Raw genomic sequence first — 13,343 nt, 5'->3', positions numbered from 1 at the left:
TACTGGATTTCATTTTCACTTGCAGAGTAAGTAAATTTTTATACTACATTTCTTGTATAGTTAAACAGAATTGTCAAGTCTACTTTTCATTCTGTAGTGCTACTGTAAAATTTACAGTTAAAACTATAAATTCATTCCCTTTTCTGGGTTAATTGGCTAATGTATAAACAAATTAGTGCTAATATTAGCAGGGGAAAAAAATAGAACTAATACAACAGTGCAGTGTAAAATATTTGATTCCAAGTATCAGGCAAGCCAGGGAGACACCAGTGGCTACAATCAGCAGATCTTTGAGGGTTAGCTCTCTGTTGTGGGGTGAGATCGCCGCTGTATATGGAAGGGTGTGCATCCTTTCTCATAGCTGACAGCATTGTAATGTCAAGCAGATACACGGGGATGCTCATTTCGCTAAGCACTGTATCTATCACTCTCATTTGATCTGCATCATCTGCTGGATACCTGTCAGTGGCATACACGATTCCATTAGCCGGAGACTTCTCCCCGTAGCAGTTTCTCGTCATTGCCAGTGATCCAGAACTCAATTCTGTTGGGCTGCCACATACATTCAAAAAACAGTCATTTGGCATATGATAGTTTTTTCAAGGTTCATGTGGGAAAAACAGAGAGATTGAGGATATATTACTTGTAATGGGTCGGAGAGACGGATTGAAAGAAAACCCGGGTCCTTGTAGTATCCACATTGGTGTCGACCCATCTAGCCCACGTCGTCAAGCCTTGTTGTAAGGCTGCCAACCGATCCATATCCTGATACATCATTCCTCCTGATTCCATATAATCCCATCTGCCACCATAACATTTTCACATTCAGAAACTATACAAGTTTGTATTTATTCAACTTATTGTTTGTACTATTAGTTGTCTTCCCTCTGAACAAACACACCAATACTGACAACTTAGCTGTATCACTAACAAGCCATAGCTTGTTCACATTGTGGAGGGCATTTTTCAAATTATATACAGACATACAGTGCTCTTGGCTGATGACCTAGGAGTACCTATAATAATCCACCAATGAGTGTATTATGCGCACAATGCGCGCGTAAGCCTCATTGGCGAGTAGTATTATTCAAAATATTTCACGAAGCATCTAACATCTTACAACGGAGTAGTTTTTAGCCTAAAACCATTTCAACATAGAATAAGAACGGGAACAATGCTTTGAAATTTAGGACAAAGAAAGTACGTAGACTGAAACTTCTTGGATTCCGAAATTCATTAGACCTTTTAAAATTGGGATTTAACATATAACTCGAAAAATTTATCGGTTTATATTAAACAAATGCATTGAGACTGACCCTTGAAGAGATCCGGTGTGAGTCCACCAATGACCAGTGTTAAAAATGAGCACATCAACATCTAGCCAAGCATTTCCATTGCCTGAAATTTCATCAAGCTTTAGAATTCTCTTGCCTTGAACTATATCTATGTCCACTAGATATGTTGCTTTATAATATGATATTGTCACGCCATATTCCTGCATCATAAACCATAATATAAGAATCTTTTGACATAAATTCTACTTTAATTCAATATTATTGTCTCCTTAAATTGAACAGGACCAAATAAACAATAATTAATAGTGGAAGATTAGATACATTTATCACATTAATGTTTGACTTATGGGAATACATCGTTAAGTTAACCTAGGAAAACATGTTACACCAACACTCCATGCTGGCTCAAAGCACAAAGTTTAAGCATTTCGTTGTGTTCAATTTCTAACAATATCAATAATATTTATTAAAATAATTTTCCAAATATTATTGTTTAGAATCAAGTAGTAATCTCGTATGAATTCGACCTACATATAAATAACTAAACAAAAGTTTTTAATACAATAATACTCCCTTTATAATTGAGGCAAATTTAACATACGCAAAGAACTTAAAATTAGAATTATGCCTTATTATTATTGGTATTAATAATGTAAATGGCAAATAATTGCCAAGTAATAATTCCATGAAAGTATGAAACAAACTCAATGAATGGAGTACTGTCATCTTTCTCCCTTGACACATTAATTATTCATGTACTACAACAAAATTGATTATCACTAGTTTTAGTGGGTCCATTTAGTGCCCCAAAATGAAGAAAATTTGTTAATACAAGTATTCACGTCAAAAAGGGTTAAAAATATTGTGCTTTTCATGATCACAATCATCCATAAAAACACTCAAGCTGGCCCCCAACTATTTTAGCCTTCTAGGATATTTTTTGAACCAAATTTGACTCCGAGCTCACAAATTTTTCGAACTTTGTTCCAAATAAAAATCAATTTTTTACAAACTTTAGTAATATACAAAAATATTGAACCTTTGTGTCCAAAAAATAAAATAAAATTATTGAACCTCACATTAACATTTTTTGCCCTAATACATAAAATCACAATATTGTGTGACCACAAAGTGCATATGACTATATGAGTACTCGTATAATCATATTAATGTATGAATAAGGACACGAGTCAATTACGGGGTAATTTTAACACTTTATACGAGTAGATAACAAGGAACTAATGTAGGAACTAGGAAGTATTATTAGTGTAAACGTTGCATTTTAATTATAATTAGGATTTATCTAGCTAAATTTCTAAGAAAAAATAATTAAAAATTTCTTAATCAAAATGCTTACCAAGAATTTGAAGGAGGTAAGTGGGTCCCCTCTGATAATATGAGTAGGAGAAGATCTTCTTGGCAATGCAGATGAAATCATACAAATCAAAGACTCCCATTGATTTCTACCTAATGAATCTCCTACAAACATCACTGTTCTTCCTCTCATTCGCTCCAAAAATTCCACCCCATCAAACCTGAAATCCCAAAAACACCATTAAAACAAAACCCGATTGTCTGAATTTAGTTGTCACATTACTAGTTCAAATAAAGTTCCCTCGGACAGACCGAGGTAAAAAGTGTACCTAGGGAGGGTACAAGAAGCAGGTTGCCAACGATACTTGAGGTAATTAGAATCAGGTCGACCAAATAATTTGCAATTAAATTCAGGGTCAATTAAGGGACATTTATGAAATTGATAAAGTGGGTAAGAACTATCATAAACCCAACTTCCTACAAAAAGATTGCATGAATAAGTTTGATTAGTTTGAACAACTGGGTTTTGTAATCTGTGATGATTTCTATAATGGTGTCTTAATTTCACTAATAAAGCTGAAGAATTTGGCCTAAAATGGAGGGTAAGTGTTAGAATTATACACAAAAACAGGGGAAAAACAGAGTATGAAGATGAAGAAAAAGCCATTTGGAGAGGCTTTTTCTTGGTTAATGAGATTTGTTGAGAGCTTTTTAAGAGGTGGAAATTAGTAAGAAAAAGAAAAAGAAAAAAAGAAAAAAGATACTTTGGAAAAAAAGATGGAGAGAATTTTATGAGATTAGTGAGTGTAATGAAAGGGAAGGAATAGAAGAAAATGTTTGTGCATGTCACAATATAAAGGTACACGTGAGGAACAAGGAAGGATTGCAAGAGATGTTTGCTTATCAAGTTATGTTATGTTCACTTGTTTCTTTTAGTTGTCCCAAAAAGGTTGATTTTGGATTCTCCGAGTAATCTAATGGTACGATGTAAGTTAAGGAGAACGAACTCGATTAATCAATAAAAGAGTTTTAAGAATTTAAATACGAAGTACGATTTTGGGTGAAAATTTGACTATCACAAATAGAACGTGATTAGATGATAACAGATGGGTAGTGTTTCGGAAACTGACTCACTAGTCATAACAAATGAAAATTGTGATAGGTGTGTGTAGCAAAGGAAATTATGCTTTATTTTCTTGAGCCGTTTTTTGTTGAATTTATGCTTTATTTTCTTGAGTCGTTATTTGTTGAACTTATGCTTTATTTTTGTTGAGATAAATTTGATGTTGCTAAATTTTAAATTTATGAAAAATGCTTACCTTATTTTTGCTAAAGATTTACTAAATTCACCTTACTTTTAGGGTAAAAAAAATATTAGGAGAACAACCTCTTAATTTTTTATTAAAATTTATCATAGACTCTGTTCATTTTACCTGATTGTTATTAAAACTTAAATTATATTGAATATTATATTTAATGAAATTAAATTAAATTATTTAAACGTTATAGTATAGAGTTGTCCATGTGTTGAGTATCTAACCTTTTCCTTAGAGTTGCATCAAAAAATTAAAATGGAAAAGTGATTTTTGAACTTTACATTGGTGTATGACAATATAAGTTAATTTAAAGCTTAATTTTACATATTTGCTATTATATTCTTTGAATTTGCTCATTTTTGCTGCACTTAATTATCTTATTTTATTTTTTCTCTTTTACAAATTTTTTTTTTTTGTTTATTAAATATTATAATCCAAATTAATAAGTTGAAAACAGGGCCATAGTAAACCATTCAATTTATTATATCCAATGTTGTTTTTCTAGATTCTGCAATGGTATGCATAATAAGAATCTCAACTTAGGCACAAAATGTGATCCGAGGAACAACAGCTGCTGGATTGTTGAAGAAAGTAAAGGATTACTTTTGAAGGTAATTTTGGGGAATTTAATTATAGATGTTCTTTACTTTCCTTCACCTACATGCTTAGGAAATGATTAGTGTTTTACCCCTTTGTATATCAATGAGCCACAAATGTGGAATTCCTACTTTTCTTGTTCTGCATGCTAAAAACATCACTTATTTAAACCTGATCAAGGACGGGATAGCCGATTAGCCGGTGGCGCATTGCTAGAGTCAAAAACATATCAGGCGGAATCCGATGAAATAAGGTCAGGTCAACATTCGGCCAGAAATTGGCAGCCCGAAACTGGGCGTGTCCTCTAAGATGGTACTTGATGTTGAATAAGGGGCAAAACATATGGAGATGAATTACGAATAAATATTATAGATAGCATTCCAATTACACTGTAGAATTAATTTCCATTAAGAGCATTTTACAGACAGAAGATTAACCAAAATAAGCTCTTATGGATTTTGTCAGAAAAACAAACAGAAGCTGTACAAGAAACTATTCAAAAAAGGTACCCCTAATGCCTCTGATTCAGCTTCGCCTTGATAAACTATCCTAATACATAGAGAGGTTACAAAATTGGGTTTATAGCAAAATCCCGGCATCACAATACACTCTTACCGGATTATGCCTCTTGGGGTTTTACTGAAACCTGTGTAAGGCACAAGCATTTGAGGACTAGCAGTCTCCAGAAGTCCAAACTATCTACAACTTACTTCTACCTTGGAGCAGTTAGCTTGAGGCACTGGAGGTCTTAGTTCAACAGCCTTCTTTCTTGTGTAAAACTTTAAATTTCCTTCACATCTATCGCGTTCAATTTTCTGCTCCTTAAACTCCAAGGAGTTGCATGGTTCACCTCCTTCATTGGTCGGATCAGTCACCTGTAAGCACAAAACTGTGTAAAAACATCCCATGGACAAAGGTTTAACAAATCCGAAAGAAGGAAAATCAAGTTCTACCATAGCAACAGGGGTGTCTTGACCATTATCACCACCATTTGATTCCTCATACTGGTCACTGGCATATCAAAAAATACAAATAACAAACAGACTAGTCAGGCGTCAGAAGCAAAGAAACACAAAATTTCTGGATTCCAATACTCTAATTAGGATATTTCATATGCTTCCTATACTTTTTTTTGTTTTTTTGTTTTTTTTTTTTTTTTGTGTGTGTGTGTGTGTGTGTAGAGGGGGAGGGGGGGGGGGTGAATTTAACTAATCTTGGGAGTTGAACCTAGCTTTACCAGTTCAACGGATCTTAGCAGTATCTAGCTGGTTCACAGTATTTTGTACTGATGATGCTAATTAACTAGGAATTTAGTAAGTCACTCCATAAGGAAAAGTCTCCATGACCCGAATACTCATGACGATGATATGCAAGATGAATAGCTTATCATTTTTCATTTTTGCTGATGTTTCTCTTTGGATGTTGTTACAGGACAATGAAGTTGAATTTTTGCCAAGCTTTTACTATCCATGTATGTGCACCCTGGCAGGTTTATCATAAGGAAATAATTACAATTCTGCACACAGGTAAAAGGGTATGGAAGCAATGACATTTTAATCATACATTCTAGTTGACTTAGATCTAAAAATATTTAATCCTACTTCGATCCTTTTATAATTAGGTTCTATATGGAGAGATCTATTGATTTATTAAGCAAGGAAGACATACTTTGCTAATTCTCCTTCAAGTTGGTGTTCTTGGGAAACTTCAGATATGGGACTGTTCCCTTCAAGATCATCAATAACACTGGTTCCTTCTACATTGCGCGGAGTTTGATGATGGACACCTGCAGCAGCCCAAAAGATAATTATAAAATATGAATGACAACTCATCTGAGTATCATTTTATCATTCAGAAATCAAAATGAAAAAAAATGCTTACCAGACATATCCCTAGACATGAGGAGTAGAGGTGAAGGAAGCTTTCTCAAAAGTTTTTGGCACATAACTGTGTCTTGGAAATCCAAGAAGCTGTAACTCAGAAATTCACGTCTCTCGTCATCGGAAATTGGAATAAAACCAAATGCAGTTGTCCATGTGTTTAACACACTTGCAGCGGCAGGAAGAACCAGCCTCTTCACTCCTAGATCGATTAGGTTCTGGATTTTTAAAAAAGAGAAAGAAATGACTAGTTACAATTTTGAAATGCATCAATCTTATTATTATGCTGCAGTGATGGAAAAATCATGAAACTACAAGTTTATTCCTAGGCTGCATTGGAAACCTGTCATCAGGGTCATGGCCAAATAAAAATGACACAGAGGGTTTCCCAGGAATAAAAAGAGTCGTACAATATTCATGTCAAATAAAAAAAAAAAAAAAAAAACAAAAAGGAAGGGGGAGCGGTTCAAGTTCAGATCAAAACATGCTCCTGATGAAATGTGTTAATCAAGATCTTACAAGATAACTGATGTATAACATAAGCAGAAATTAATATGCAAGGAGGCAAAGTACCTTCTCAAGTTCTTGCATAACAATGCGACACATTCCGTGCCGGCGATGCTTAAAGCGGGTACCAATAAGTGGAATTTCCGCCACCTTGTCACCATACACCCTTCACATTTACATGTGGAAACTGATTTCAGGCTCAAGTATTAATAATCAAAGAAACTGTATATACACGATCGGGAATCAATAACAGTATATACCTTAAAATTGCCACAGTAATCAACTCATCATTTCTTTCCAGCAGCACTGTATAGAATCCTCTAAAGTTCAGCCTATTGAGGGGAGACCTGAATTCCAAAAACATGGATAATATGAGTTATGAGAACAGGATGGATAAGAGACAGCATAAAACAATAGTTGCATTTGCAGTCATTCACTCATTCTAGAAGATCTAAGATACTCACCCCCTGCAGAAGATAACATCTTCAACAAGATCTCGCCTAGTTCGAGGCTCTTTCACAGGTTCAAAACATTCATGCATCACTTCAAGAGCGACACCAAGCTTGCTGTAATTTTCTGTGATGGCAGCAACATCACAATCATCATGCTCATAGGCCAGGTAATTCATGGGTTTGATCAATGTCCATGTTAAATTATTATGACCAACAAGTATGGGTTTGCCAAGAAGCTGCTGGAGACCATAGTGCACCTAAAAAATTCAACATATAATCAGATCAAGTCCAGAAAAGATAGGCGGCGAAGGTCTTCATGAAACAACAATTACACACAAGTAAATGTAATGATTCTATACAGTAAAGAAATTTTAAGTCTTCATTACTATAAGTTAGTCAAGATTATATCTATTTCACACTCACCCCTACATTGTTAGCTCTACTCACTACACACTAAATTTTTAGCTAGTTATAGACAATTATCTATTACAATTTAAAGGATGACATGGACAAAGAAATCAGAAGGAATGAAGGATCTAGAGTAAAACATAGTGACAATATAAGCAAGTTTTAATTTGTATGTGTACACATAAACCTTATTTACAAATATCAAAAGTGTCTTTTAGCAATGGCGGATTTTAAAGGATTTTTAATAAGTAAAGGCAATTGAATTCTTCTCTTCTTCCAATCCATATAAAAGAAATTGAAACCATCATCTCCTTTCCTTCAGATTCTTTTGAGACCCAAATACGTTGTAAAGGAATTCTGAATACACAGTTACATATCCACGGAAATCATAATACCAAAAGTAATAAATTTTTTTTTGATCAACAATTACTAATATCTTAATAATAATCAAAAGCCTTTCAAATATAAAACTGGAGCACATTAAGCAAAGAATCATTCCATGTTTATTAATATTTTCTCTTTGTATTTCCATTGCAGGGAGGATGATATTTTGTAAGATAACCTTTATATATAATACTTTTATTCTCTTTGTATTTCCTTTGCAGGGAGGATGGATAAGATTTGATAAAACATCTCAAATATTAAATTTATACTGATCTAAATAATCGGCAAGTGTTATGCATGACTGCAAAATGTGTGCACAAATTCAACAGAAATTGCAGAATGACAAGTACCTTTTCGCACATTGTACAGCAAAACCAATTTTCCGTAGGATGAACATCCATTTTATCTTCCACTCTTTCTCTTACACAGTGAGCATGATCTGCAGGGTACACAGAAAACCAATAACCAAACTGTTTTCATATACCTATAGCCTATAGAGATAGACACGATTAAAGGAAAAGGAAAGATAGCAGAAAAACCTACATTGCCGCTCGCATTGATGACAAGATAGCACGCTTTTGTTAGTAGAGGTTTCTGCATTCATATCAAAGTAGCTCTCACCACAAAGTCCACAGCAGCATGATGGACAGAACCAATTACCTTCAGGAATGTCCTTATCCTGGAAAGAAAGATAAGAATTAGAATTAAGATGAGATAAGACGAAGTATTAAAGCCAAGTAAGAGGGAGGGGGCAGCCAACCTGCAAATGAAGGCATTCTTTATGGAATGATGATGGACATCGATCACATAAAAGTAATTTACCACCATAGTGACAAAGTGAACAGATGTGGTCATTCCAGCTTTTATGTCGTTTCCCTTTACTCCTTTCCAGTGGTTCCCTAGGTATGTTTTTGATTTTTTGACTCATCATCTTCAACTGACGTTCAGCCAAAGATTTCCCATCATTAGTAAAATATATATTCGCAGCAGGTCGGAGGGAGTTGCCACCAGCATGAGCTTCAAAGCCACTAAGAGAAAAAATATTTGAGCAACAACTGCAGCTTATCCCATTATAAGTAACTCTTCCTGCAGCTATAGGCTTATCATCCGATTGCCGATAGTATTGGACTTTTTCCCTTCCCAACACCACACCATTGTCTATCAGCCATGAAAGTACTGTCCGAGGGGCCTTTGATGATTTACAAGTCCCAGCCTGCCGTACTCTTTTGCTTGATCGCAGCACCCGAGATGGGTTACAGCTATCCGAACTGATCCTTACTTTACCCAAGGCTTTCTTTTTCTTGGATAAGAAACTGGTACTCAATTTTCTGATAGAACGTCTCTTTGCAAACCCATTATCTCCAACTTCCTGTTCAGCCCTTTCACTTTCCAGTAAAGAGGGCATTGTGTTCACAAAACCATTCTGCTTCCTCCTCTGGACTTTCCCGGCCTTGTACTTCCTGAGAGCCTGAGGAAAATTTTTGGACCATCTTTGAGAAATGATTCGCCCATGGTTCTCTTTATCAGATAATGAAAGTTCACCAGAGTGCCCTTTGGAGTTTTCACTTTGTACATCTACCGTTGGACCAGAGCTAAGCATCTCTGTACCTTTTACAATCGCCTTACAAGCAGACAATAGTGAATAATATGTTTTATCAGTAGTAGGGGAATCATAGCGCCACTCCTCCACTCCTTGCTTTATTTTAGGCCAGAAGCTCCAGCCAATAGCTGATAAATGCCCCCTAGCTTCATCCTGCAATTCACTACGACTCTTGCTTAAAGGGTCCTTTGTCTTCGATGATCTTTTCTTCAATGATCTCACATACTTGAGTACAGCTTCTGGGCAATATCTAGGTTCAACATTAAGATTTAACACTTTTCTCCTTCCGTTTTTACTGCCTTTTTTACTGATTTTTGATACCTTAAGCGGTGGAGTGCACTTCAGACTACCAGAAGATAAAAGATTTCCACTCCGAATATCTTCCACTGCTAGGGAGGAATTCTCTGCCTTTTTTTTCTCATAGTCAATACATTGGCGAAGATTATAGAACGTTCTTCCTCCTCCGGGAGAGGAGTAACGTACGGCTCTCAGTTTATCAACCGGTTCCATTTTATAACCCAAAAAACTGAGATAGCCCCTGGCTTTTGTAGTCAAATTGCCTCCCGGCCTATCATGTTGAGCATAATCATACATGGACTGAGGGCAGCACTCAGGTTCGATGTTCATTTCACTATGATCAGGCTGCAAGCTCCGCTTAATTTTTATCCGCAGCTGTTTTTTCTCATCAGTTTTAGACCTATTGCTGAACTGGGACTCTGCAGAAGGCTTCTTGTTAACATTAAGCTCGTTCTGATCTGAACATATAATTGACAGAGCCTTGGGTTGTACAGGAACCACTTGATTGTTGGTGGGGGTAGAATCCTGTAAATCCATAGCCAGTTCAGCATTTTTGCACAATTCGCCAATCATTGTAAAGGCAGCATCATTCTGTTTTGTAACATCTTGAAGGCTAATATCTGAAGAAGGAACAACAGCACCAGACAAGGCTTCACGAAATTCTGACATGGCTTCAGAAGAGATACACCCTTTCAGAAATGCATCTATAGTTACCCTTAAATTCTCATCAATGATCTGCGCTACCAGGTCTTCCAGCTTATCCTTCACAGGAAAAGGCCACTCCCCAATGTCACCATATTCTTTTCTTCCTCTCATATCGTACCATATTTGCTTCAGGGAAACAGGGATATATCTATCCCTCTCATACTCCTCAATGATCTCCAGAAACAACCAGTTCCCTCGACCATTCCATTCACCTGAAATCTCATCCCAGTCATGAGTTAATCGTAAGTCTGCAACATCACTACTTATTTCATCGCCTAAATCAGGAAAGAATATCTTCCTTTCACTGGAACCATGTTTATAGTCAAAAACCACACCTTCCCACCACGCGTCTTGGTACCAACAATCAACACAAAGGCCATAATTCAGATTCTCTTTTGCCAATTTACCAAATGTGGGGGGTATTGGTCTAATCCTACCTCGGTCACATTTTTCTGATGTGGTGGAGGTTCGGTCAATTGAACTAGAAACTTCCACAGCTTCCGTTAAAAAGTCAACCTCATTATCATGAAGAAGATGTAGATATTTTACTTCTCGACATCCATCCTCAAAACCAATGATTTCTCCAGCATGCCACGATCCTTGGAATCCATCTTCTATACTCCTAACCTGCATTAATAGTTACACAATTACTTTCAAAGCCAAAAATTGAACCAGACAAAGCAATTAACAAGAACATTCAAGCAAACTCCGACCAGGTTTCATAAAAAAAAAATTTTAAAAATTTTAAAAAAAAAATTTAAAAAAAAAAAACAAAAAAAAAAAAAAAACAAACTCCGACCATGATCAACATCTTTCAATATTTTTATATTGATAGGGATCCTCATTCATTCCGTCATTCCAATACCACTACTTTCTAGTATTATCAACAAACAAACCAAAAATACCAATCGAAATTACATAAAATCCATATAACCTCAGTCTGCATTCTCCACTGAACAGACACCATGAATTCTACAATTACAGTTGACAGAACCACAGAACTATTTATTATCCTAAGCAACACTTCTGATCTACAAACTTCACCAATACACCAGATATTATGTTAATATTTGATATATCTGTCAAATTCATAAAATGAAACCCAGAAATAGACTAATCAAACAACAGCATTCACTAAACAAGCAGAATCAAAAGTTATCCCATGAGGCCATGAGCCCATGATAATTAAAAAGAAAAACAAAATTCACCACAAACCCTAGTTTTATATTGCAAATTCAAGAACAGTAAATCAGATAAAAATATAAATCAAATTGGATTAAGCCAAAATTGATAATATAACTCAAATTGGGCAATGCATGTAAAAATCAAATTGCCAACGAAAAAATTCTGATCATCAATGCAACATTATTAATCAACACGCACAAACAAAAAAACCCCAATTCCAAGCAATGCATGATAATTTCACCCGAAAAATAAAAATCTGATCAAAATAAAATAAATAAAGAAAAACCAAAATTCAGAGAAAACCCATCAAAGATTAGACAAAAGGGTATTCGATCATCAAAAACAATCATCCAAAAAACAAATGAAAAACCCAAGAATTATCTCCAATGTATCAAAAAACAGAGAAAAATAAAAATTAAAAAATAAACCAAAATTCATCAAAAAAAAACCGAATTGAGGATGAAAATCTAAAAAACATAAAGAAAGAAAATTTAGAATGGAAAATACCTCGACATGATCACCTAATTGAAGCTTTTTTTGAGAGAGTAATCGCCTTCTCTTTCTGTGGTTTGCAGAGTCCGCCATTGAAGTGATGGTACGGCTATTCAGTCAGCAGCAGAGGAGAGATATAATTCACCCTCAACAGACTCAGCTTCCCAAGGGTTTTTATTTATTTATTTTTTAATTATATTTTTTTTAATTTAATTACAGTATTGTACTGTAAAAAAAAAAAAAACTAAAATTAATTTTAGTCCTTGTGCCCCAAGCTCAAATTTTTAATTTTGATTTTTTTTTTTTTTAGAGAATTTCTTTTGAGCTAAGATTGTTACATGTGTTGATGAAGGAAACTTGTTACTTTTGTTTGATAGTTGTAAACTTTTCTGTCTAAAATTGGTGAAGATTAGATACTAGGAATTGTACAAGTAGTGATTTTATATAGTAGGACATGCCCATTATTATGGTTTAAAAAGTTGTTAATGGCGACATTTAAAACGGCTATTAAGTGCATATTATGGGAGTCTCTGTTTTAACATAGCAATAATTATATAATTGAGTTATTATGTTAAGAAGTACTCCGTGTATATTTTTAAGGTGTCTCCGTGTTAGTTAAGAATTAAGATATATAAATTGCTTTGAGTTTATTTTAATGGCAAAGAAAAAAGGATTGGACGTTAAGGGGACAAATTCGGTTTCGCGCGAAATTTATGTCGAAGAATTATTATATAATGGAGTACTATAAAAGTGAACAACGTCATTTCAATTAAGTTTTTGTTGTCTTTTTCAAAAGAAATTAAAAAGAAATCTAACATCCATAATTTATATTAAATTTTAAAGTGTCATATATGAAGCACATAATACATACTATAAAAATCAAAACTATCAAGTTGCTTGTTCATATATAC

At 34.7% G+C, this 13,343-nt stretch overlaps 2 protein-coding genes across 3 annotated transcripts; both read right to left on the bottom strand.

Annotated features, from left to right (window-relative positions):
- Positions 1-27: 27 nt before the first annotated feature.
- LOC145616438 (protein PMR5-like) lies at positions 28-3,368 on the bottom strand. Its single transcript, XM_081671152.1, has 5 exons — positions 2,939-3,368; positions 2,653-2,830; positions 1,317-1,495; positions 644-802; positions 28-552 (listed from the first exon to the last, which is right to left on the bottom strand). Exons 1-5 carry the CDS (start codon positions 3,274-3,276, stop codon positions 207-209), a joined length of 1,200 nt encoding a protein of 399 aa, XP_081527278.1. The 5' UTR covers positions 3,277-3,368; the 3' UTR covers positions 28-206.
- Positions 3,369-4,877: 1,509 nt separating this feature from the next.
- LOC145617729 (uncharacterized) lies at positions 4,878-12,566 on the bottom strand. Of its 2 annotated transcripts, XM_081672479.1 has the most exons (11): positions 12,448-12,566; positions 8,914-11,382; positions 8,697-8,832; positions 8,504-8,592; positions 7,374-7,618; positions 7,170-7,256; positions 6,976-7,075; positions 6,404-6,620; positions 6,191-6,308; positions 5,476-5,533; positions 4,878-5,397 (listed from the first exon to the last, which is right to left on the bottom strand). In XM_081672479.1, the coding sequence occupies exons 1-11, from the start codon at positions 12,523-12,525 to the stop codon at positions 5,218-5,220; spliced, it is 3,777 nt and encodes a 1,258-aa protein (XP_081528605.1). In that variant the 5' UTR covers positions 12,526-12,566; the 3' UTR covers positions 4,878-5,217. The 2 variants fall into 2 exon arrangements, with proteins under 2 accessions (XP_081528605.1, XP_081528604.1); XM_081672478.1 differs by having other exon boundaries at positions 4,878-5,533.
- Positions 12,567-13,343: the final 777 nt, after the last annotated feature.

This window comes from Chenopodium album, chromosome 26 (assembly GCF_948465745.1).
Source record: "Chenopodium album chromosome 26, dcCheAlbu1.1, whole genome shotgun sequence".
NCBI lineage: Eukaryota > Viridiplantae > Streptophyta > Magnoliopsida > Caryophyllales > Amaranthaceae > Chenopodium > Chenopodium album.
This window is presented reverse-complemented; position numbering and strand designations above follow the sequence as displayed.

What these genes read in the sequence shown, in the direction of transcription:
- LOC145616438 (XM_081671152.1), bottom strand. Translation starts at nt 3,276, where the DNA reads ATGGCTTTTTCTTCATCTTCATACTCTGTTTTTCCCCTGTTTTTGTGT. An exon ending in GCTTCTTGTACCCTCCCTAG is followed by an intron (nt 2,831 to 2,938) that starts GTACACTTTTTA and finishes TTGGGATTTCAG; the next exon opens with GTTTGATGGGGTGGAATTTT. An exon ending in TTACCTCCTTCAAATTCTTG is followed by an intron (nt 1,496 to 2,652) that starts GTAAGCATTTTG and finishes TTTATGATGCAG; the next exon opens with GAATATGGCGTGACAATATC.
- LOC145617729 (XM_081672478.1), bottom strand. Translation starts at nt 12,525, where the DNA reads ATGGCGGACTCTGCAAACCACAGAAAGAGAAGGCGATTACTCTCTCAA. An exon ending in AAGAATGCCTTCATTTGCAG is followed by an intron (nt 8,833 to 8,913) that starts GTTGGCTGCCCC and finishes CTTTCTTTCCAG; the next exon opens with GATAAGGACATTCCTGAAGG. An exon ending in CATGTCTAGGGATATGTCTG is followed by an intron (nt 6,309 to 6,403) that starts GTAAGCATTTTT and finishes GGGCTGCTGCAG; the next exon opens with GTGTCCATCATCAAACTCCG.